This window comes from Ambystoma mexicanum, chromosome 12 (genome assembly GCF_040938575.1).
Source record: "Ambystoma mexicanum isolate Mex_15411 chromosome 12, UKY_AmexF1_1, whole genome shotgun sequence".
Classification (NCBI taxonomy): Eukaryota; Metazoa; Chordata; class Amphibia; order Caudata; family Ambystomatidae; genus Ambystoma; species Ambystoma mexicanum.
The window spans coordinates 175,205,871-175,232,574 of NC_090936.1; the positions used below are offsets into that span (position 1 = coordinate 175,205,871).

At 44.7% G+C, this 26,704-nt stretch overlaps 1 protein-coding gene across 1 annotated transcript in view; it reads left to right on the forward strand.

Annotated features, from left to right (window-relative positions):
* Positions 1–26,704, forward strand: part of POLR3B (RNA polymerase III subunit B) — a 1,940,302-nt gene that overhangs the window by 1,755,222 nt on the left and 158,376 nt on the right. The window contains exon 25 of the mRNA XM_069628254.1: positions 21,160–21,326. Within this exon, the coding sequence (XP_069484355.1) occupies positions 21,160–21,326 (167 nt within the window). The remainder of the gene's footprint in view (positions 1–21,159; positions 21,327–26,704) is intronic.

A 26,704-nucleotide genomic window follows, 5' to 3' on the forward strand; every position in this document is an offset into this window, starting at 1 on the left:
TGGCCTCATTAAGGGAGTCTCCTACTCTCCAATTTCCCTTGGCTTGCTTCTGCACATAGGCCTTAGGAACAACTGCAACTTCAGCTCTGCATTCACAGCAATGAGGCACATATGGAGAGACTATGTGCTGCTTCCACTTCCCTCCAGTGCTGCCACAGCTATTCAGGGTCTGTGCGCACGGGACCAACTCAGTTTGCAATTGGAAGTTGCATCTCTACTCCGGCGCCCCTGTAGTGGTCACACTTCCTTGTGAACTGCTGGCTAAGTGCTCTGCTTCTTCTGCTACTGCCAACCTTCCAGCTTCTTTCTACTGCTTCTCTGTCATGCAGCCTTTTATGCCCCTCTGGTGGGCTAATCAGGGTCAGGTGCAGGCCATTATGATTAATTGCCTGACCTTGCTTAGGTTTGCCAGCCTGACCTGGACTCCTACCTGCCTCTTTAGCCCTCATCTATTCATAGTCTCTGAGGGATTTTGGCACCCGTAGATTGTTTTGGAAAATGTCACTTCTCTAGAACGGCAATAGGCCATAAAAAGGGCAGGGTTACGGGGAAAATTAAAAAGGGGTTCCTCTCAGTCACCCTGGTCTGATTCCCGCCCCCCATGTGATCCTCCCGCAGCGCACCACCCCCAGGGTCGGCATCAGAGAGCGCCTGCTTTCCCCTGGCCACATGAGAAGGGTCCCAGACCAGGATCCTCGGCGGAATCCCATCGGATTCTCCACACTAAACTCCCCCGAACTCCCTTCACAATGTGTGATTCCTGAGTAGTTTTTAAACCCCTCACATCCCTTGTCACCATTATCCTCCCTCCTCTTTGTTTCTCCTCTTTCTTTCCTTTGATCACATGCTTCCAATATATCTTTTCGGTGTTCCCTGTAATCGGGCAGCAGTCAGAGGGAAGTTTAAAAACTCTTCGTAGTCTGCCTCCTTTTCGCACATAATGCAGTCTCTTTAAAGTCGTTTCCTGGTCGTTTGCTGCAAACACAGAGGCAGAGTGAGTCTGGGATTAGTTGTGAACCGTTTTGTCAAACAGTCCTAGAGGATCTTCTTTCTTCAGCAGAGTCGGCAGTTGTTTACTACAGCACAAGGTGAGTCCCCTCCTCTGGACAGCCTGGGGGTGACAGGTAGTCCTGAACAGACAGAAACAGATTTATGGGCATAATGGGGTACATCAGGCATTGGGTGGCAGATAGTGGTACTTAGTACTTGCAACATGGCACAAACCGGGGAGGAGGGGATACTGGGACCCACCAACTCCCACACCTTGCCTCTGGGGCAGGACTTGCTCTGGTAATGACCCTAGTAGGCTTTCTTCCCTAGTCTGATGGGGGTCCCTATCCCCATCCTCTGACATGGTCGTGCCTCGCACCCTGTCACAGTGGGCTCTCTGTTTCTAAGTCTCTTCGATAGTGGCTTTCTTGTTGTCTTTGTCGATGCTCGGGCTGTTAGCAAACAGTGCCTTTCCAGGTCGATTGTCATCTACATTTCTGAATGCTACAACCTAGCCTGCAAAGAAGTGCTTGGGAGAATCAGGGCTCATTCTACCAGAGTCTTTGCTTTGCAGAGGATTTTTTTCTCTTGGGGACATCTGTTAGGCAGGTACTTGGGCATCTTTGTGGCACATTAGCCAAAAACTACTGCCCAAATATTGTCTCCGATCAGGATGCATGCTTTGGTCATGCAGTGCTCCAGAGTTTCCTGGTGTAGGTGGTGGATCCCCTCTCTCCTTCTTGCAGATTTCTAAGGACTTTGGAAGTCTTTCTAAGATAAGAAATCTGTGAGAGGAAGAAATCCATTAGAAGAATTAATGACTTGCCTTCAATAAAGTAATGATGGATTAGTCCTCCCCTCCGCCCCAACAGATTGCGTATTTTATAAATATATTTACAACCTATGCCATCATAGCCAGAGTCATGTGCACCAATAGTGCTGAGCCTGATCATGGCAGATGTCTAGCCACAGCACATCCCCTTGGTTTCCAAAGACAGACTTGCACCTAGAGGCTATTTCTAAAAGTGTCCCCCCAGGTAGCCAGGGAAAGGCAGATTCCGCCTGATCCTGACCTTGGGGGTGGTGTACTGGTTGAGGGCGGTGAGGAGATTCCGTGGGATGAGAAACAGTATTTATCTCTAAAAGGCAAAAACCTTTTAAAGGTACCAAAACATGTAATGTCTTATTGTCGTTATGATGTGTCTGGACCACACATGAAACCTGTTGATGTGGGTAAAGCTGGTGTGAAATCTTTAAATATCCCAAGGAGGGAAAGACTGCTTGAGACTTCCAAGGTCAAAAATCCCCCTTACTCCCGGAGGCACAGTGACAGGAAACCTATGAATAATGGCTTAAATGAACTGCCTTCTCCTTTTCAAATACATTCTTGTAGCCTTTCCATAAATGCATTTAAGAGAAATAATTCTGCATTTAAAAATATAAAAGCTGTTAAGAAAACCTAATTCTGTTGGTTGGGACGACACATTCCATAATCCCCTAAGTACTGGGACAAAGAGTGCCCAAGAGCAATGTTGCAGGAGTAGCCAGCTTGTTAAGCATAATGACCCACACCTGAAAGAAGCAGAGAGGCTTAAAAGGCCCCCTCAGGAGCAGGGCATTAGAAGGAGTTGGGGCTGGAAGAGTCACAGTGGCAGAGCAGAAGCATGTTGTTAGCAATCCACGCAGAAGTTGGTGGAAAGAAGGGACACCAGTACTTTGACCAAGCAGATTCCAGCTGCCTGTCCTGAGAGAGCTCTGTTCCCCTAAGTCTGAAGTGCAGAGATTGTCCAGCGCAAGGTGTGAAGGAAGACTTATTTTCCCCATGTGAACCTGATTGCAGAGATTGTGCAGCAAGAAGCGTGCCAGAGACCATGGCTGAAAGTTGATGTACAGCCGAAGGTCTTGGGGGCGGGAGGAGCTCTGTGACTGCGTGGCAGGGATGAAGACGCCTTCACTGAGGAAGGGTGTGTGCCCAAACACAGCCAGAAGCAGTTCAAGTCCTGTAACACGCAAAGGGAGCAAGACAGAAGCTGGTGAGTGTTACTGAGCGTTCGAAACCCTTCCGTGAACAAAGGCAGGCAACTGTAGCCAAGCAGAATCACTCGCGTATGAGTGACAACAGTAATAAACCAACTGTTTGTCGGACAGTGGGAAGTTACATAAGTAGCTCTTGCGTGTGAGCAAGCATCTTCTTTAGCACCAGTGTAAGAGTTAAACACTCCGAACCACGTTAATTGAATCTTAAACCCTCTGAAACAGATGAAAGACTGGTTGTGTGTGCTTAAAACTAACTGAGGTAAAGGTTAACTGACAAATCCATTATGAAGCTGTTGAAGATGATGTAGCACTGAAGCTAAGCGGCTGAATATTGAATTGTGAGTTTTAAGGGAACACGCATCGCCCAAGCCAAGAATAAAACTGGCATTGCCCAAGCTCAGAGTGAAACAAGTATTTTTGTAAGCCAATCATGGTGCAAGCATTGCCCAAGCAAAGAGACTAACAACAAGCATACCATTAAGCTGCTTTAATGGGCAGAAGGCAAAGAGGCCAATGCATGGTAGAAAGAAAAGGTAAAGCCTGCTGAATGTAAATGTTCCTATTAATGTGGTATAACTTCCATTACTAAAGCCATAAGGAGGAAATGTAGAATTACCTCCATTAATGGCAATTGTTTTTATTGTTTTGGCAGAAAGACCAGAGTGGCAAAGAGGCTGCCCTTCTGAAAGGTGATTGTTCAGAGGAAGAGTGTCTTGCTTGCTTGGAAGTGTTGAGGGGCACTAAAGTGGATCTTGTCTTTTTTAAAGTTGTTCAAAGCCACAGAGGTGCACACTTCTGAAATTGTGGTAAATACTAATGCTGCAGAAAGACAAATGGCAAAGAGGCTGCCCTACTGTAAGGTGACTGTTCAGAGGAAGAGTGCCTTGTCTACATGAAGGTGTTGAGGAGCATGAATGTGAATATTGTCTTTTCTGCAGAGTTATTACAAATCACAACGTTGCAAACAGTTGAAGATGTGGTCAATCATTTGTTGTCACTAGATTTAAAACTTCAGAAGCTCAGTTGGATGTGGAACATTATGGGGCAGGCAAGTAAACCCTGCATGGTGAATCATTATAGAAGTTAACCTGGTAAGAGATGTATCCAGGTGTAAGTAGTGGTGCTGTGAGGTCATCCTGACAAAGCTATAAACTTTGATTCATAAAGCTATAAATAGTGATTTGTGAAGTGCTACCAAGAGGCTGTGTTTCTTTTACTTTGCCAGAAGTTTTGTTTCTTTGAATCTGACAAGGAACTGCATTTCTTCTATGGCCTGGCGTTTCTAAGTTGTGGAAAAGCATTGTGACCCAGAGCATCATTAATGCTATTTGATGAAGTGGAAATTATTATTCCAGGAAGAAGAAGACATCTTTCTGTTGGTTGAACGTTGTTTAACAGAGATTTCTATTGACAAAGTGAAGGAGTCAAGAACTGAGCTGGAATTTAGTTGCATATCTGGCTTCCTTGTTTCTTTTTGTTGAACATTGAAACTGAACTTAACTTAAAACATGGGGAAGGGGAGCTCACCAAGGTCCCAAAGAGAGACTGTGACTATATGAGAAATACCACTGTTTTTTGTTGTAAATTGCCATATATTTTGTTGTGTATTTTATGCTTAAGTGCAAGGACGAGAGATCCTTTGTTAGAGTGTTTCCTTTAGTTTTTGATAGGCAGGGAATTTCTCCTCAGGGTAGGGATAGTGAAGCGTTTGATGAAATGTATAATTTAATAAAATGGCATATTTTGAGAAATCATCCAAAAGTTCTCTGCCTCACATTTCTGACCTCTCACAGCAATCTGTGGAATACATGACTAATTCATCAGGAAGGACATTAGCCAACGTAAGAGATGTTTTCTTTGTATACATCTTGATTCCCATACACACGTATACTTACTGTGGGCTCACTCACCTCTGACCATTGGCTGGCCAAACTCAGATTCATTTTCTCAGGGGCTTGAGGTTTGTGAGGTTACAGTAACACCAAACAGGACCAACAAGCCTCCATGCTTCAAAGGGTATCCTTGCACACATCTAAAGCCCATCATGGAACCACTCACATACTCATTTGCTTATGACTAGCAAGAGAGGATTACCAATTAAATGCATCAGGCAGATTCCTATTAACTGTCTTTGTTATAAGAATGTACAGGTTCTCTCTGTGTATAAAACAGATAACCAAGCCCTCTCTCCTTCCCTCCTGTTCTCTACTCTTTCTCTTTCTTCCTTTACAACCCAGGACTGATGTAGGGGAATTCTCTGGGCCTACAGTTGGGTTGCTGTTGATTATTCAAAGTGACCTTTTTCGTGGGTCGTAGGGAATAAAAAGGAGTAGTTGAGTGAGCTTCTACTTTTTCGAGCCACAGAAGTCAAAAGCAATGGTGGTAAATTACAAGGTGACTTTTGCCTCCATTATAAAGGAGATAAGGTAAAGGAAATTCTTTTGTTTTAAGTTTCCCGAAAAGCAAATCAAAAGAAAGCCCTCAAGATTCAAAGGTTCTCAGAAGTTGGGGCTCGCTATTGGCAACCTTTGGGAGGTTTTCAGTCACTCACAGTCTGAGGGTGTTTTAAGTGTCCCATGCACTTTTTCATCATTGTCCACTGGTCATTACTTCCTTACTGTCACGTTCTGGTAAGGGTCGATGAAAAGGGGTTGTATGAGGCTGCTGTCCAAATCTCTGAGAACCCTGAGAAGAATGAGGCATCAACAGGCTTAAGCTCTAAGATTTCCGCCTGGGCTGGAGGCAGGGTCTGGTAACCATAATCCTGTGGTTCTCTTGCTGTCACACAACTGGAATTATACCATTGCCGCTCCCCCATCACTTCGACCTCCTAAAATGTTGACTTTTCTTTTTTATTTCGACCCCCTTTACACCAACTTCCCCTTCTGGCTACCCTCCCTGTTCCTTTGCACAACTCTTGTTCTTCGTTCACTCCGCACTATGCCCCTTCCCCCTCTGCTTCTTCCTGCTGGAGCCACTCTCTGAACTTCATCTACCACATTGCTTTTTTGCCACCTGCTCTTATCTCCTCCCATTCTTCCCAACAGTCCAGCAAGTGTTTCATATACCCGAGCAACCGTCCCTATCTGATTGGGTTTTCCCAGGCGCTCTCTCTACTGCACTTCCTTTTTCACCTGATCTGTCACCACTAACACCTCTAGTTGTCTCTCTTCGTCTTCCTTCAGATTATTCCCTACCTCTACGTCATGTGACTTCCTCCTCTTCCCTTTCTCTCACTGTTTCCTCCTGGGGTGTCCCTGCATCTTTTCCAGCTTTCTCACCACCTCTTCTTGAGACCTTCTCTCTTCCTCCTCCTTCTCCTCCTCCTGCTCCCTCACCACTTCCTCCTGAGATCTCCTCTCTCCCTCCTCCTGCTTTCTCACCACCTCCTCCTGAGGCCCGTTCTCCTCATTCTCCTGCTTACTCACCACCCCTTCCTGAGGTCTCCTCTCTTCCGCCTCCTCTTGAGGTTGTCTGTTTTCTTTTTCCTGTTTTCTTGCCACCTCCTCCTAAGGTCTCCTCTCCCATGTGCTGTTTCACCACCTCCTCCTGATAAATGTTCTCCTCTCCAATTTCACCATCCCCTTGTTCACTAGTTGATGCTGACCTCTCTGTGTCCAAGTCCTTTCTTCTCCTATCTGCCAAATCGTCTTGTCTCTTTTCTCCTCTAGCCTCTTCTCTTTAGCCCCTTTCACCTATACAATTCCCCTTCACTGCATTTCCGTACTCCCCTCTCATTTAGATAGGCCTCCACTGGTGCTCTTTGACCTCTTATTGGAGATTAATTGCATGTGAATGGGATATTTGCTCAGTAAAAGTGATTGGCCTATTTGAAATTTTAGGCCTTGCGGGCTCTACTCCTTTCCTCTGTAATTGACTGCATCGAGCCAATATTGAATACTAGCGCTGTCTATGAATTGTTAACGCATGCAAGCATTCAGTTTCATAGAGCGAAGCCAAGCTTCCGACAAGGGTCACTGATATGCAGGATAAATCTCTACTCTTGCGTGGTTGTTTCTTGGTGCGCTCATCACACAAGCTCCAATTGGGTATGCCATATTTCGAATTGGCAGTGGTTTGGTAGTTTTCCAGTGCCCAGTACATTTTTCCCCACCCCTTAAAGCGGTAGTGTTCCTTGTTGATTCCCAGTGACATGTCCCTGCCATGGTACGAACAAAGGGTGAGGTGAACTAGGGAATCCTCGGAAGCCTGATCTCGGGTCCTGCTTCAATTGGCGCATAGCGATACCTGTCACCATGGTCACTCCAACCCTGGCCCTCAGTGCTACACAGTGAACGTAGTCACACCTACCTCTCCTCTGTAGCACTTTTCTCCTCTCATGCGGACAAGCATCTGGATAACACAGGCAGGGGAAACATATGTAACTTTTTCCACAAGCATAAGTGCTGTTAGACCACTATAGTGGTGACAGGCACAGTATACACAATTCATAATATAACATTGAATCAGAATGAGCAAAACCATAATACTGTTTATTCCCGCAACACTTAACATTGGAACTTTGCATTTTCTTGAATTCCTTAGAATGTCTAGATTTCTGTTTCTCTGTGCCTACCCTGGGACCAGCTGGCATATATCACTTTCTTACACTTTGCCCTCATATCTCTAAAGCATTCTGTGCCTCCCACTTGGCTGAAGTCTGATGTTCTATGCCATCCTCTTCATTCCTAACATGTCTTTAACTTTGCCAAGCCACATGGACACATTTGGTGTTTTTTTAACTACTTGCTAGTCGTGCTTTTATCTGAAGCTGTCAGGATGTTCAGAAAGTACTGTTCCATGTTTTCCATTTTCCACTTTGTGTAGCCTTACGGGAACGGGATGTGATCCAGTGGCCTATTCATCTCCAAATGTTTTAATGCCTGACTATCTAAGCCTTCTGAGTTTTAAGCCGTTAGGATGTGGAAAGGCAGCCCTTGCTTCTCGGTGTGATAGTAAATGGAATATTGCAGTTGATAAAATGCATATCTCATGCAGCTCTGATTTCATTATGCTACACATTAGCTTATTTTGAGATGACTGAGTGTCTCTGAATACTGTTCCGGTGACCCAGAATTAATAGGGCACTTGCTCATTTTGATAGTTCAGAGGATAAGGATCCTGGTTGGTTTTAAAATTGAAGTTTCTGCCACGTTATTGTTTAGTTTAATTCAGAAGTCATGCTCTTGGTTGCTATGGAAACACACCATTACTTTCAGTATTCTATGCTGGCACAGCAATGCCCGGCTTCCCTGTGCATGTGCTATTCTCCACTGTTGTCATCTTAATAGTTGTTTGGTCTACAGGCTATCCTGTTATTCAACTTGCAAATTTATTATTGGTAGTCTTCCCCTTTAGAACCTAACGATTTGCATTAGGTGGTCTTTAGAAATGTTGCCCATGTCTGTGCTCCATGTTGTCATGTATCATTTGTTTGAATGCCGTGTGTCATTGCTCAATCGTGTCTCCCTCTCACGCCTCATCTTTCCCATCACTGCAAATTCAGCATGCCATAGTACAGAGGTGTGATGCTGGGGCATGAGAAGGAAGGGGGTGAGTGAAGAGCTGACAAGCTTATCTTTGAAACAGAAACATGAATCATTATCAGAGTGAGACCAGTTTTAAAGTAATTAGCTGCCTTTTCCTATTGTATAGCAGATTATGAACATGCACACAAACAAATGGAGCTTAGGGCTGGTAAACAACGAGCAATTAGGGATGCCCAATCAGTGCAGAGCTTACTCACAGATCTTAGTCTGCAGTGTGGTCAACTTAATTAAGAGTAGTATTAATATGTTTTACATGGCATAAGCATGTCATCTGCAATCCCCTCAGGGAAAATGCACCCGCATATTTATAACACCATGTTAGTAATTGCCCTAGATTGCATTGGTGAAGTACAGGCATTGCAGTGTGCTCCATGGGTGTGGCTACCACAATGGGCATTATGTCATGTACACTGGATGCTGCTTGATAGGTGTTTCATGCAAAGCGTTAGTTTTTGTTTATCATAGGGAATGTGCTTCACAGCAGTTTGTCGGTCAGGCCCCTTCTAATGACCGTTGGGTGAAGTGAGGGGTGTTCCCATGACTTAGTAGAGGCATAATGCCTGCTTGAAAACAATTGTGTTCTTGTCTTTCCCAGATAGCAATTGGTTTGGCTAAGCCCTCTGCAACTAGTTATGGGCCTTCGAGCCCCGAACCCTCTACCTGGATGGATCTGCATTAATGTTTGTTGGATCCAAATTTTGATGGCCTGTTAAGATGCAATTAGGCATGACAAATCTGCTGGGTAGCTACTAGGGATAAGTAGCACAGCATGTATTGGTTCTGTGTGCTCTTGCCTTAGTAATCTTTGTACATGGTGCAGTGTTATGAATGCTAGCATTTGTTCGTTCTCCTGGAAGCTGGGGTTGTGTTTTTGTCTTTTAAAGTTGCCAGCTTTGACATTTGTAGACTTCTTTTATAGCACCGTAAATCAAAGATTGTGGTGGTCAGAAGGAGGACACAGACACTAAGAGGACATTTTGATCATATGTTTATTAAAGAATGAAAAGAAGGCCTATCTTTCTCCATCGGTAAGGGGTGTTCCCTCCCTACTTTACTAACTAAGGTGCTTGTCAGTCGGGAACAAAATGTACAAAGGAATCAGTCTGCTGTCCAAAACGAACCTAACGGACAATAACACAATATAATTAACTAAGGCCAGCAGAATGACTCCCTGCTCCTGGTGGTTGTGCTGTTGCACAGGTGTTCTTGTATTTGAGTTCTGCTCAATATCCAATTCGTAAATAGTCTCTCGCTATCCTTTGTATTAACCTCTGTATTTCCCTTAGAGGATTGACAGTCTTTCGCCCCTCTTTTGTTTCTGGGGCTTTTCTTGCTCTTGTGAGAGTCCTCTCTTTCTTAGAGAACTCTTGTGTTCTTGTATAGTGTCTCTTTCCCTGGACCTTTCATTATCCAAATAGTTATATTTCACCTTTTCCTGTGGTACTCTTCCTTGTATAAAGTCTATCCATGGGAACCCTCTGTCCTGCCCTATATAAGTGTCTCCGTCTCTTACATTCGACTCCTTGTTTCTTGTATGTGGGGTGATTTTCCCTTTTTCCCAGGGTAGCAGTAATCCAATTCTACTCCTCTCGCTCGCTGTGTCCTCTGCACTTTCCTTTATTGCATGAACACAGTTCAGAGTTATCCACTTGTTTTCCACACCTTCATTATTGATACTGGGACAAGTACCTCTGAGTCTATAACGAGTCCCTTTTGGCCTCCTGGTATTCCCTTTCTCCCTATTACCATCTGTTTTGTCTCTGGTGCCTTTGGGTATTGGAATCCTCCTTCTTCCTTTGTTTTGTTTGTTTCTTTGTGTTCCACGTCATCTGCTTTGTATGCGCTCCCGTCTCCTTCTCGGCTTCTCAATACTGCCATGGGTATCTTATTGAGGAGTTGCTTTCTCCCTGAGGTGGTGTCGGTGTAGTTGAGAGGACACCCTGCCCACCACAAATTCTCCATGGGCATGCCACCACCGCGCTCTGCATTCCAGTCTTCCCAGCTTTCTGTTCCTCGCATACACTGGGCTTCCAGCTTTCCTCGCTGCAGCTCAGAGCCATCCTGAATTTTCGCGGGCTCTGCAGGCTACGCCAGCTCAGCCTATGTCAGGTGATTTACAAACTGGGGGCTTCCCCTGTCTCTCTCTGCCGTCGCTCTCGTTCTCTGTGTCTTTGTTATGTCATCCCTTTTCAACCAACTCTGCTCAGTCCATCGGAGATTTTGATTTTAAGGGACAGTTTCACCTTCTCTTTGGGAATGGCATGTGTTCACTTTACCTTCACTCTAGTCATGGAACCTATAATGTTTGGGTGTATTGGATAGTTCCATAAAGACCATCACATGGAATGTATCAGTGAGTTCCTCTTGGGAACGGAAGTCCTCCTTGTCCACTAAGGGGGAGTATCTCTAGGGCCTCGACCCCTAGGGGAGGGTCTTGGGTAGCAGGCTCACCTTCCTAGCCACATGGGGGGGTTGGGAAGAGGGACGAATTCCCTCCATTCATCACAACGTGTATTGCAGAATGTAATCATACACAATTTATTTACTTTGTATTGAATGCTAAGTTGGTTCTGTCAGGATTCAAACTGGTGGCCTACAGGCTGATCACAGAACTCGACAGTAAACCCTTAACTTGATGAGCCATCTGGCTGGCTTCACTCCAAGCAAATATATATGTTGTTGTAGTATTTCAGTTGTGGTATGTACATTACTCTGTTTAGTTCAACTAAGTGATTGCATTGCAGAAGTGGGAGTAACTTTCTTACCATGATCAAGTCAAAGTTTGTCAAATGGCTATTTCAGTGGGTTCTACGTTATTTCGTCGACCACTTTTTCATTGTGGGACTTTTCATCGCCGACCCTTTCATCGCCAACATTTTTATTTTTTTATTTTTATTTATGGGGGGCTGCGCCCCCCCAAGCCACCCCCTTACTTAAATAATCATACCCCAACCCGCACAAACACCCCCCCCCCCCTCTAAAAACGTTTTTTTAAAAAAAAGATTTTGGCGATGAAAGGGTCTGCGATGAAAAGTCCCACGATGAAAAAGTGGTCGACGAAATGCGTGTATACCATTTCAGTGATCTGTGGTGGAAATGAAAGCTGGATGAATAGGCAGTGAACGCTAAGGTAACTACCTTTCGTGAACTCAGCTGGGCACACAAAGAAAGCGATAACCCATCTGTTGGCTATGAGTATTACCTTGGAAAATTGATCCTGCAGCTCTAATTTGATTATTATGGGATACAGGACGGGTCAAAGAGACAGGATGTCAAACTATATATTTTGGAAAAGGCTTTTCTATGCTCTGTTGCTGGAATATTCGGCATGGGGTACGAATAGCCTGCAGTATTCTCATTGGACAATAGTCTCAAGATTCCCTTCTTTGGCCTATTCTTCTACATCTGGACAATTTCCTTTTTGGAGACAAGCTGATGATATGCTCGGAACCAACAAACAAGTAACAATTAACGCAGTCACCATCTTTTAACACGAGCGACAAGAACAGAAATAGCAGTTGAAGAACCTCATTCCGGAATTAAATGTGGCGGCGGGCTCAATACTATCAGAAAATGCTGAATCCACTACTGCCATTTGGCAATAAAAAAGGCAGAGATTTAGCTTAAATGCTGCTTTTTAAGTTGGAAAATTTGCAGTGTGTTCCGGCCTGACTAAAATAATAGAAATGCATGTGGATGCTGCCGAAGTAATTTTTTCTTGTTTAAAGAGACTAATTTCATTACGCAAGCATCATATTGGCTAAGTGTACGCGGTTACGAGAGCAGTTGCTTGTGAGATAGGCATTCAGCTAAAAAAGGGGACAAGAGATGGATCTGGCAGGGAGTGGGGCAGACCTTGATCGTTGTATTGTCAAATGCTTTGTTAACTATGATACCACGGTTTTCACTACTTTTTTCTATTATTGTCTTGCAAAGGTATCCACAAGCCTAGACTGTAAATGACATTTTAAATTGTAGGGTTTATGAGCCTAAAAACATATTGTGGAACAATAAAGGTCTTAAAAATGCAGACAAATAGGTATGGTATTTTAACTTACATTTGAATGCTAAAAGAGCACACAACAAAATGCTACACTGCTCCAGGAAACTAATGTATAATTCGCTCTACTCAGGCTACATCATGTGTGGTGGATAAGAAAAGCTTCAACCAACTCCGTATAGCATTACTGATTTTTCAAGTATTCACACATTCAGATTGAGTACAAGTACTGACCAGAGAAGGGAGATGGATCGGTAGTGCGGCTCAACAAGATAATGTGCTATTTAAAGTGGTATTTCACTACAGTCTTATTATAGCTATAAATCAAATTCTAATTAAGTTCTTAACTCTGCCGTCCCTTTATTTAGCCTCTACTTTATGGCAGTTGTTAAGATGGATTTCCAAAATCAGCTCTGTTGGGAGGATTTTGGGAGGCCAACCTATTTGTGGTAAACCGGGTAGAGACTGAGAGGTTAGGCAAAATCCAATCCAGTATCTGAGCAGTTTTCTTTTTTTTTTTAACTTTTTTTTATTGGCATTTGTAAGTTATACAGTAAAGGTTATTGAGCATCAATCATCATTGCAGTGCCATTTCTTCTTTTTGTGGTAAAAAGTCCAACATATAACAAACATTAAACAATAACTGTCTTCATTTCTCGCCTGCTCTGAGCTTGCGTGGGTGTGGTTTCTGTCCATCATTACTTAGCTTGAGGGTGGTAGTGTGGCCGGGTTAGTGTCCCATTAGTATCGTAAATTGTTAAGCATTTTACCATTTGTATCCATGTGTTCAGGGGGGCATGTCATCGGCTTTCCATGCTTCAAATGTGGCACTGACATCTCCTGCATTACCAACAGTCCCTGTGCACCAAGCCTCTGTTTCTGCTGAAGCCCATCTCCCCATTTCCCATTTCCACCCTGTATATTGCGGGCCAGCCTTTGATTTCCATGCCATTGCATTTGCCCTCTTTGCTAGTATGCATGCCATGCCCATTAATTTCACAATGTGTTTGATTTTTCTCAGCCTGGGATACGTGCCCAAAAGACACTCTTTCGGGGACCAGTCATACCTAGTGACTCCTGCTTTTTTACATGTTTGCTCAATTCTTGCCCAGAATCTTTGTGCTTTCCCGCACCCCCAGAACATATGCATCAGTCAGCATGTTCATTACCACACCATGGGCATGCCGACTTAGTTTGTTTGTTGAAGCTCGCCACCCTCTTTGGGGTCATATATGTTCTGTATAGGACATTCAGCTGTATCAATCTGAACCTAGCGTTCCTGGACACTCTCTTGGGGTGAATCAATGCTCTCTGCCATTCTTTCTCTGTAATAGCCACTCCTAGGTCATTCTCCCATTTAGCCTTCACTGTGATGTTACGGGGGTTAGTTCTATCATTTAATTGCGCATACAATCTTGACACCGGCCTCCATCCATCACCCAGTTTCTATAATTCTGTCACCAGGGGGTTCATTGTTTGCTCTTCTGGACATTTGTCCCAGTTTGCGCTGGCTACATGTTTAATCCTCTGATACCACAGAAATCGACCCCTCGGTAGCCCCTCTTTGTCATGCACTGATTTCAGTTCTCTGAATTATCCCTCCTCGTACATGTCTCCCTAGGTATAAAAGCCTAGCCTTTCCCAGTGTCTCATCGTGCAGAGGTCAGCGTTCAACATTCCTATCTCTGCCATTATCGGCATTTCGGGTGAATAAGGGTGCACCAGGCATAGGACTGATTTGGCCATGTTCCACACCTGCCTACCCAACGTCACTAGCATGGGGGGGGTGTCTCATATGGTTCTGTGGGAACCATAGGATTTCTTTCAAGTGCAATGGAGCAGTCAGATCCTGCAAGAGGCCCGTTTCAGCGGTGACTTCATCTGAGAACCATCTGGTTATGTGGCTGAGTTGTGCCGCCAAATAGTACCTCTCCAAGTCCGGGAGTTGTATACCCCCTTTCTTGTAAGGTAGGGTCAGCGTAGTAAGTGCTCATTTGTGGCGTGCTGTTCCCCATAGAAAGTCTCTGATCAGAGCTTCCTGGGTTCGAAAGAATGGTGGCCTAATGTAGTAGCAGACATTTTGGAAGTAATATAGGAATCTCTGGAGAATGATCATTTTAGCAATCGATGTCCTGCCCATCATTGACAGTGGTAGCTTGGACCAGAACTTAATTGAGTTACGTAGGCCCCGTATCACAGCCACTGTGTTGTGCTAATGTGAGAGTTCCGGCGTGTGTCTAATCTTAACCCCCAGGTACTTGAAAGAGTCCGCTTGCCATTGTATTCCCACCTCTGGTAGGTTCTCAGGTTGTATCCCTCTCAAGCCCGCCATCAAGTATCTGAGCAGTTAAGACTTACTCTCACGAAAGAAGTAAGTGTGGGCTAGAGCTACAATGACACCCACAGAGCAACACCAGTAATTAAAGTTAGACAGTAAGTATATAAAAATACAGTTATATATTAGCCCTTCAGTTACACACTAAACATATTAAAAATCACAGGTAGGTATTGTCACACAAAACCTTATAAAACATATATATACATTCACCATGAAAAGAATAGTAATATCGTCTGAGGTGTGTATCGATAAAATACGAATTAGGTTTGATTTCTATTCGGACCTTGATATTATAGAAGAAGTTGTTATTGCTCAGAAATATTTTGGACCCTCCCCGGGCAATTCTCTGTTTGGTGACCTGTGTGTATTAATACATTCTAAGAAATGTGTTGCATTAAATGTATGAATAGTTGAATGGAATAAGTGGTTGTAGAGCTTGGATGTAACACATTTGCTTTAATTGGAAAATCCCAATAATGTAAAATGAAATTATATTCTTGGGATTAGTCTCTAACTAGATGTGCCATGGGGAATTATACATCTTCTTATATTATGGTCCAATAAAAACTCTTAACATTTCTTGTCTAAATATATCATCAAGTTTCCCAACAGGAAGTGGTTGTCAGCATTTTTGCATCTAAAATTCAACCTATCTCTGACCTTGTAAGTACTTTACTTAGCTGCAATCAATTATATGAACAACATTTTAGGTCTGGTTTTATAGAACACATTTTTTTTTCTATTTTAAAGATTATTGGTGTGACCTTTTTTATTCGGTATGTAATAATGTTTGTAATAATTGTGTGCAATGTGTAAGAATTGTTAGTAAACCAAATCACATAAATACATTTACAAAAAGAATTGTCTATGAATCTATTACCAGTGTGCAATACAGCTGAGTGGTCAGATACACGGCAAAAGAGGCAGAGCTCTTCAGAATCAACATAACAGCTTCCCTGAATCTTAATAACTCCAACCATAAGATGGGTTGGGGCTTTGTGCCCAAATTCAGCAGTTCCAAAGTATAACTTCTTCAGGTAAGTTTATATAGAAAGAATGCAGTGGGCTGTGGGGGTGCTTATAGAAAGTTTCCAAAGGTAGATAAAATGTCAGTAAAGTTTAGGTGAGTACTTCACGCAATCCAACACAGGCCTAGGGAAGGATCCTTAACCCAGGTTCCACCACTAAAGGCCAGGTAAGAGTGAGTTAGGTTTGGACTTTATGCCCAAATACACTATGGGAGACCGGGGGGAGAAAGCAAAAGGTATGTACGCTTACCCCCCTGGCTTGGGATGTCCGGATTCGACGTATGTAGGTTTCAGACTTAGTTTTAGGCTTGCTCTTCTGTTCTTGTTCACACCACAAGGGTTGTCTAGAAGTATAGGCAGCCAGAGATACCTTGTTTCAAGGGATTTTGGTTTCTGTCGGTCGTAATGCAGGGGAATCGGTTCCGGACAGCTTCCAGTTAAAGACCCAAACAAAGACAAAGGAAGACTTCTGTGGGAAAGACAGCTTTAGGACACCTCATGGATATGAAGAAGGCGAAATACAACAGAGTTCACCATGGTGAAATGGCGGCAGATGATTATACATGGGCAAACACAATAGCTCCAGCACAGCTTCCCTTGGAGTGAGACGGCTGAGAATGCAGGCACAAACTGGAGATCTGCAAAGTTCCAAGGCTCTGCTCGGAATGACGATGGCTGCAGCAAGGTTGGCCAGGAGAGCGTTGGTATTTCGACTGGTTGGTCCAGGGACACTTCGAAAATCTCAGCATGCAGGGATCGAGCTGGGTTGTTTCCAGGGGTCGAAGCTCCAACAAAAGCTTTCTTGGGATCAGGACAGAGGAGCAGGGCTTCACCAGGACACCACTGGAGTCGATGCTGGTCAGATGCAGGGGTTGTCTTCAGGTCGTCAGCGGGCTGCTTCTCTTTGTAGAAGTCTGGTTTCCAACAGTGATCTGTTGAACAGTTGCAGGAGCCCTCCTTTTATTCAAGATCCAGGCTGGGGGCAAGCCTGAGCCCACCCACCTATGATAAAGATCTGCACCATTCGAACAGCCAGGGGTTGTCCAATCGGGGACAACCACTGGTCATCACATCAGCACAGAGACAGACTTTCAGGCACCACAGGTTGGTATTTGGGACTAGACAGCCCAAGCCCGTTCCTCTGGCTTTTAGCTGGAGGTCATTAGGGCCACCTCTCCGACAGACTTGTAGTTGGCTGGTGCGGAAACGTGCCGGTACACGTTAATACCGGCACGCTATTACCATACCAGCTAACTTGTAATGAGCCCCATAGTCTCTCCGTTTTGATAGTCTTACAGACTGGTGAGTTTCCCCACAAGAATGAACAAAACAGGCAAGGGAAGTAAAGCAGAAGGCTTTACGGACCTCAATAAGGTGAAGTCAGGGTTCAAAATAAGTAAAAAGAATGGGGTTCCAAAGAAATCTATGGCGGGAAAGGTGCAAATAGAACATTTTTATTTTTTATTGTGATTTGGTTTGTACATTTAAACCTTGCACAAAATAAGTTCATAACACTTAAAATACAAAAACATTAAAGTTCATAAACCCATATAAAATATTTTCTAACTGCAGGGATTTTAATAGTTCCTTTATTAATGTCCATTACTGGCGAACTAAGGTTTAAAGTAACAAGAAGTCTGTTCCCTGTATGCCTAAAACGAGTCCTGCTTACAAATGTGTGGCTGAGAAATTTAAAGTAAGATATCTGAAGCTGAGCTAATAACCTTGAGATAATACATTTCTTTTCCATGGGTACCAATCTCTCTCCTTCAAATCAACTATGTTGAAAAGAGGTATTGTCGAATGGTTCTATATTGTCTAATATTTAGTGGACTTTTGATGATGGCCATATTCACAAATGATAATGATGTATTATTTATATAGTGTTTACGCCCAATTGCTTTACATCAAACATATTTTACCACAATATCACCAAACTGAAGTTGGTACTCATTTATCTACCTCAGAAGGATGAAATGCTGAGTTGGTCTTGCTGGGATTCGGAACCTGCAACCTGCAGATCACACACAGACGGCAACAGCGAGCGCACATCTGGCTTGTCGATCTTAACAACTATTTATTTGTAACTAGCTCGGGTACCCGGCGCTGCCCGTGTCCTGATCGAGTGGTGTCTCATGGGCCCTGGAGGATTTTGCTTTTGTCCTCTTGTCGGCAAGTCTTGCTTCAGTTTGCTCTGGTGTCTCATGTGCCCCGGAGGATTTTGCTCTTGTCCTCATGTCAGCAAGTCTTGCTTCAGTTTGCTCTAGCATTTCATTTGCCCTGGAGAAAGTTGCTTTTGTTCTCTTGTCGGCAAGTCGTGCTGCTAATTGTGTTTCAGAAGCTCTTGATATTGATTTTCACTTTGCATCAGATGGCGCTTTTCCAAGTGATGTTCGTTTTTTGTGCGGCATGTTTCAGTCACTCAATGGCTTCAGCACATTTGAGAAAATGTCCAAAAATGATTGAGTGATTGTGCTTCTCGTCAATCAACTTAAGTAAACTGTAACCTTGCCATTTCCCATATTTGGAGTGGCGTGATAACACAAATGTACATTTGTTTTTAATTCCCTTTAAACATGCTTTAGTAAACACTTTTGAACTGTATATCAAACATTTTGTTTCAGAACCTTATCCAAATTTTGCCTCCTTCTGGTACCTACTGTAGTGAATCGGGGTGAGCATCAGTAAATGAGGGTGTCTACAGAGTGAATTTATTGCATCCAAGCATAGACTACAATCTTGCCCCAGACAAATTAGGAATCCATGCAAAATTTGGTAGACGTGGGTTCAATGGTGTGGCTTTGTATAGCTGGACAAACATACATACACACACACACATACATACTACATTCAACTTTATATATTAGATGCATGCTAGTCTAAAACTAAAATATGTGAGCAATCTAATAAAGGCTTTCACAAAGTCGTTCAGTCATGAGATTCTCCTAAAAAGACTGGAAGAAATTGGTACCAAAGAATCGGCTCTACACTGGCTCACCTCCTTTCTCATGGGTGAACGGGAACCACAATCTTGGGCCTCTATAATTCCCGGCCTCGCCCACTCAACTGTGGAGTACCCCAAGGATCCACACTCTCAACTTTACTATTCAAAATATACATGACACCCCTACATGACAATATCAATAAATCTGGTACCTCCTTGTTACAACTGTACAAATTTGTGAACCACCCATCACCAAACGCTCCGGAAAAACTGCCTCGCAGAGGTGGACGCATGGCTGACAGCAAACACTAAAACAAAAAGATAGCAAAATAGAGGTGATGCCTTGTGTCCTACAGGTTCTACCTCCAGCACAGTCCAGTGGTCTGACGAGATTAGACCCTGCCCAAATCCATCAAATATAATAAGATGAAATAAGAAATGACAAAACTCTTACTCTTGATACACAGTTCAAATCCATTGTTAGAAGCTGTTTTGCTCACCTGCAAATGCTACACCACCTCTTACCTTATTTAACATTCACCCACAGAGCCATTGCCATCATTTCTCTAATACTATCCAAACTAGACTATGCAAGCAGCCTCTGTCTCGGACTCCCAAATTACCTAATGAGTAAACTTTAAAGAGTTAAAAATGTTGCGGCAAGACTTCATCTCAGAATGAAGTGATTTGAACATATCACGCCAGCATTACGTACTCTCCACTGGGTACCCATGTGCATTTCAAAACCTTGTGCATAGCCCATTGTTCATACCACAGAGTTGACCATTTCTCCTTTACAAGTAAGTTTCAACACTACATTCCTTCCAGAACACGAAGGTACAGCAATGCTGCAGTAGTGCTAGTCCCTAGCTTCAACAAGAAAAGGCACAGAGGATCCTCTTTTTCAGTTCTAGCTACAAAACTGTGTAATACCATACCCACACCTCTCCGCCTGGAAGAGAACCACCTGATTTTCAGAAAACAGCTCAAGACTTGGCTTTTTAACAAACCACTTTGAAAGAAATTATAAATAATAGAAACCGACTAAAAACTGTGCACCAGACACTTGGGCTAATTTACGACAAGCATTTTTCAAAACTCTTGGCACTACCATCTGCAGCAAACTAAGCTGACTCATGGAACCTCTCCTGCATGGACAAAACCCTTGCTTCCACTCCTCACCCCCCTCCTCACTACTAAAATCTTGTATCTTTACACCTTCCACACTCCTACAGACAAGACTTAGGTCTAGTGTACTTAGCAGATTCAGACCCTATCCTTCTGCTATCAAAAACCATGCTGTTCATTTTTGCACTCTGCAATCCGGAGGATGCCCATATGGCTAACCTGCCCAGTAGGCACCAACCGCAATCAGCTCTGAGATTTTCGTATCGACACACGGATAACGGGTACTTCCGACCTGTATCCATCAACACCAAAGGTGTCTGCATCTGCCTTCCTGCTATCGGACTAACACACCCCAGCACAACTTCTTTTTTTAAAGCTCTGCGCAGCTAGGCCAAAATTATTGGCATAGGTGGCCTATATAAGACAACTTTACATCACAAAAAGAATATTTATTAGGAAGCCATTCATTTATCCATTTACAAGTGTCTTGATTTTGCGGTCAGTCCTTAGTGTCTTTGAGCCATAGTGTTTTTATCCTGTCCCCTGCTGCTTGAGCCAGGTTAACTCTGAGCATTCACCTTGTGCATGTCTGTCATTTGCTGCTGTATAGGTTTATTCAGATGTTGTATGTTCAATGTGTTTGTCTGGGTGGGTGTGCGCATGTGATTGCGTGTTCATTTATTTGCATATGTCTGTCTAGTGTCCCCATGTGTAGAGTGCTGCCTTACTTTCTGTGCAAGGTGATTTCTTGTGCCTACCATTGGCCCTATAATCTTTGTTTAAATTGACAGTGAGACATGATTACTTCTGGTAATCTGCATCATGACTATGATCAGAATTATAGATATGATGATCAGCCTTCTACTACATTCTGATACTGTCAGGCTAAGTAATTGAGTTTGGTCAATAATTGCCTCACTTCATATCATGTTTAATAAGCAGACTTCACTGATACCCTACTAGTGTCTGAGCAGAGGATGAGGGAGAGATTTTGGCAGTAGGTTTAGTATTCTTTCTCTTGGAACTTGCATGGACATTTCTGTTGTCTGCTTTTGTAAATTACTCTTGCTGGTATTTTGTTCACATTAGCCAATTCCTTTCACAGTTTCTAATCTTAATCTCGGCCATGCTTGTTAATTCCACAGGTGGGAAAGCTCATTGAACTCCTGGCAGGGAAGGCTGGGGTGCTCGATGGCAGATTTCACTATGGAACAGCGTTTGGAGGAAGTAAAGTTAAAGATGTTTGCGAAGATCTCATTCGTTATGGCTACAACTACTTGGGCAAAGACTACGTAACTTCTGGGATCACAGGGTAAGATCTGCTACTTGAGTATCATTTAATTTGTTTGAGGGGCATGTTTTGTTCTGTTCAGATGGGAAGATTGTGATGAGAATTATGTTGAATCTCAACCATATGAAATGACTTGGTGCTTTGAAAGCCCAACACTCCTACAATTTTCTTTCAACAATGAAACTGTTGTTTTTATTTCCTTAACATTTATATATATATTTCTGAGGCTTGTGGAATCTGCTTAGATCACATGCTGTGCATAGGCCGACATCTAGTGGAAGCTGCAGAGTATTACAGTTTGTTTTTTGAAACTCGAAAATGGGCGTCGACACAGGGCATGCCAGTAATACTATCCCTAGTGTGACGTCCACTGTACCCATGATCCCTCGCGCGTGTAGGACCCTCAGATTGTTTTTTTCCGCCATATTTGTCGTTAGCATTGTTGCAGAGTTACCTGGCTTTCAGCCATTTAGCTAAAAATCATATTTAATTCCCTGTTCTTTCACTCCCACGTTGAGATCCGAAGATGGACGCCTGTCCGAAGAACAAAACAACCGTCGAGACTGCAATGACAGACTTTGGGCCTCGGAAGGCCTCTGGCCTCGGACCGGGCCTCGGAAGGCCTCTGGCCTCGGCCCTGCAAGTAGGGAGAGTGGGGGGTGGAAACATACTCACACTCAATATTATTTCCTACATACACTAGCCCGCTGCCATAAGGTGACATATGGAGAGTACTCCATTTAAATTTTGCCCCAAGTGCAACCGCAAGTACCCTTAGGTTGACAAACACGCCACCTGTAATCTCTGTTTGCCTAGGGAACACCCTGAAGCTAACTGCAGAGCGTGTAGCCTGTTTAAGGCGAAAGCACTAAAGGACCGCTCCACTAAACTTTGGGCCCACTACGCCAGGCAGCTCGAGGCCATGGAAGCGGTGGCTGCCTTCAGTGATGGCAGCGACGCCGCACTTTCGGACGGCAAGGGCACAGAGGCGTCGAAAGACACCCAAGCGCTAGTGCCCAACCTCAGAGGATTGTCCGGCGGGGCAGTTATGGGGACCACACCCGGCGACACGAGCACTACCCAAACTACTACACCTAAACACACTAAGGCCAGCCGAGACTCGACACTCGTGTCGAGTTCTCGGAAGAAGGAGGCACATAGAGAGCGGTCCACAGAATCGGTGTCCTCCGGGCATTCCAGGTCGAGATTACCGCACGGCACACACCAACCGTCCACAGTTGCCAAAAGTGCCTCCCTCCCCAAAGTCATGGAGGTGTATTCGTCAGATGACGAATCCGACCTCCACCCCCAAGTTGTATGCTTAGAGTCGTTTCCGGCAGCCCGTTCGGCGCCTTCTCCCAAAAGTCGACGTGCACACTCGAAAGATTCAGAGAGTACCCTACACACCCCCGAATCTCGACACCAGGCGTCGAAAGGTTCTGATAGGGTGAAAACATCAGGAAAACACTCTTCTACTCAAGGGGAAGGGGTTAAACAGCAGAAAAAGTAATCACACTTAACTTCTGCACCCCAGAAGTACACAAGGACAGACACAAGTCTTCAGATAAGGATAGATCCAAGACCCCTGTTCCTGTATCTAAACCCAAATGTATCCCTCCCACTCCTCAGGATATGGGTATAGAAGAGGAACCTCAACAGGAGGTTGTCATCCCCAGCTCCAGAGAATGGAGCAGTGAGGACATAGATAGGGTAATGAGGAGGATGTCTTCCCTGGCTGATTTCTATGAAAAAAACCAGATCATTTCCTCAGTTATCAGAGTACCCCTGACAACGCTACTCCCTCAGGATCCAGGGACCCTCAGCCTCCTAATAAGAGACCTCGGTTTGGGACTCCAACTCCGGGCCCGATTTCAGACCCTTACTACATCCAACCTTACCAGCAATATAGTGAGGATCCAGACATAGAAATATTGGACGACCAAACAGGAGTCAACTATTATGGAAATGAGGAGGGCCAAGATGGGGAGGAGGAAGACGAGGCAGAAGTATACAATATAGACTCTCCTGTTCGCAAGGAACCACAGGTTACTGACTCTCCAGTAGATAACCAGCCCCTTCTAAGTGAGTTCTTAGCTAGAGCGGCAGAGCACTTCCACATAGACACTCAAGGGGCGCAAGAAGAGAGGGACTTTGCAGAGGAAATCATGGGGGGACAAGAAACCCATTGCCCAAGCCATTCCAATTCTGAAGTCCATCCAATGCAGAATTGATCCTTCCCTCCTCACCCCTAATCTCACCGGGGCTGAAAACCCCAGAATTGAAAAGATATTCAGGGCCGCCCAGTCAGACCCACTTTACATAAGGGATCAACTTAAGCCCGACTCGTTGGTAGTCACTAACACCAGGAAGAGAGCAAGGACACCTCTATCAGCATCTGAAACTCCCCCAGACAAGGAGAGCAAGAGGATTTACGGGTTAGGAAGGAAAGTGGCCTACACTTCCGCTTACCAGGCAAGAATCGCCAATACCACCACTCTGCTGGCAAGTTACAATTGCCACCAGTGGGAGCAAGTAGCTGCTCTCATTGACTCCGCACGGGAACCACTAAAGGTCCAGTTAGCCCAGATTGCATCGGAGGGTAGAGCCGTGTCCGGTTGCATTCTAAAGACGACCTTTGACGCCGCTGATAATGCAGGCCGGCTCATAGCAGAGAGCACTGTCATTAAGAGGCACGCTTGGCTTAGGCAGTCAGGGTTTAAACCCGAGACCCAAGCTACCCTTATCGACATGCCGGTGGAACCGAAGGTCTTGTTTGGCAAAGCAGTAGAGGAGGCACTAAAAACTGCCAAAGAAGTGTACGATACCCTTAAGTCCCTGGGACAATTGACTAATAAGCCCACGAACCAAAGAGGGAATAGTAATTTTTGTTGCTCACGCGGCCAAAATTCCCAGAGGGGCTCCAATTACACACAGGGGCAGGGTACATCGTGGGATGGCAACCAACAGACTAACCAAAGTTACGGCAGAGGTAATGAGGGGCCGTGGTAGAGGAAGAGGCAGCCCAGCCAGAGGCGGTACGCCTCCCAGCAAACAGTGACGTTCCGCTCAGGGTCCCTTCCCACGCATCCCCAGTAGGGGGGGTGCATTTCCAACTTCACCCAAGCATGGGAAGGGATCACATCGGACAGATGGGTGCTGTCCACAGTGTCCGCAGGATACCGCATCGAACTGCTGGAGCGCCCCTGCAACCACCCTCCAAGACAAAATATACACTCCCTGGACCACCAGAAGATCCTCCTCGAGGAAATCGTCAATCTTCTTGCAAAGGACGCAATAGAACTCGTCCTGGACAACCAGGTAAACAAGGGTATATATTCAACTTACTTCCTTGTGCCAAAAAAAGATTTGACAATGCGCCCAGTATTAGACTTACGCCCTACAAACAAGTATGTCAAGCCCCAAAAATTTTGTATGACTACTCTCCAAGAGGTAATCTCCCTCCTAAAAAGAGGGGATTACATGGCAACATTGGACATGAAAGATGCCTATTTTCATATTTCCATGTTCCCAGCGCACAGAAGATTCTTGCGCTTCAAGGTGGACAGTCAGCGCAACCAGTTCAAGGTGCTGCCCTTCGGTATAGCCTAGGCTCCAAGGGTATTCACCAAGGTACTGGCGGTGGTGCCGGCACACCTACGCAGGGAGGCTATCCCAGTGTACCCTTACCTGGACGACTGGCTCATCACGGAGGAAATCCCAGTAATTTACAAATCTAACATCCAAAGAACTATCGACCTCCTCTTCGAATTGGGTTTCTCTATCAGCGAGAAAAAATCAAGCCTGGTGCCAAACACCTCCAAGCAGTTCCTAGGAGCTGTCCTAGACACTCAAGAGGGGTTGGCCTTTCCATCAGAGGAAAGAATTCGGAATATACTACTGCAAATTCCTTAATATCAGCCCGGTCGTCAGATAAGGGTGCGCAAAGCGATGCGTTTGCTAGGCATGATGGCGTCACGTATTTACCTCGTTCCACATGCGTGCCTGCGCATTCGACCCATGGAGGAATGATTGGCGAAACTATGGTCTGAGGCAAGTGGTCAGTGGGACGATCTAGTGGTCGTTTCGCCAACACTTGTACAAAGTCTTCACTGGTGGACGAGAGAGAACTTGTCAAAGGGTAAACCCTTTTTCGATCCGGAGATACAGGCTGTAGTCCCTACAGACGCGTCCCTATCTGGGTGGTGAGCACCCCTCCTTCCCCACAAAGCTCAGCCATGTTTTACATAAACAAGCAGGGAGGGACTCGTTCGCCAAATCTGTCCAAGCTTGGCCAGAAAATTTGGACATGGGCACTTTTTGACGGAACATTTACCTGTCATCTCAACATGTTCCAGGGGATCTCAATTCACTAGCAGACGCTTTGAGCAGAGATCCCCTCCCAGAATAACACGAATGGTGTCTGCACAGAGAAGTCGTAGAATACCTCTTCTCACAGTGGAGTTTCCCCACTATAGACCTATTCGCCACAAGCAAAAACCGACAATGCCCAGGATTCACATCCAGGTTTCCCCAGCCAGACTCCAAGGGGAACGCCCTGTGGATGAACTGGTCAGGGATGTTTGCCTATGCTTTTCCACCAACGCCTCTCATGAGAAAGGTGGTCAACAAGATGCACAGGGAATCGATGACGCTCATCCTAGTTGCTCCAATGTGGGCAAAACAACCGTGGTTCCCACACCTGCGCAGACTAGCAGTGTGCGAACCCATCAGACTCCCGTGCTGGCACAACCTACTATCCCAGCACCAAGGTCAAACAGTGCATCCTCAACCCAGCTCAATGAACTTGGCAGCATGGCTCCTGAAGTCATAGAGTTTGGACATCTCAACCTGCCAAAGAGATGCATGGATATCCTAAAGGAATCAAGGAAACCAAACACAAGGCACTGTTACTTTGATAAATGGAAAATATTCGTTATCTGGTGCCAGAATAAACCTATCAACCCTGTTGATTGCACTCCTTCCAGTATTGTCACCTACATGCTCCACCTCTTCGACGCAGGATTGGTATTTAATTCACTCAAGGTACACCTGGCGGCTCTGTCAGCCTACACCACCTCCCATAACAAGGTGTTGTGGTGGAAAGTACCAGTGGTTAAAGCATTTATGGAAGGGGTAAAGAGGCTTCACCCTCCAAGTTCAAACCCACTTTTAGGCAGAATCCTTTGCAGTTTCCTTGGGGAACACTGCTAGAAGATTAAGACTACAGGAGTAAGCAGTAAACCCAATTGGTAGCAGTCCGCACCACCCAGATTTACCTGGTAGCTGTGGCTGAGCAGTCAGACTTCTCTCAAGATGAGTAGGGCAGTATACAGAGGATACACAATAGGGCTAAAAACACAGTAGAGCAAGCGAACACTGACCAGAGCTTGGTATCAAAA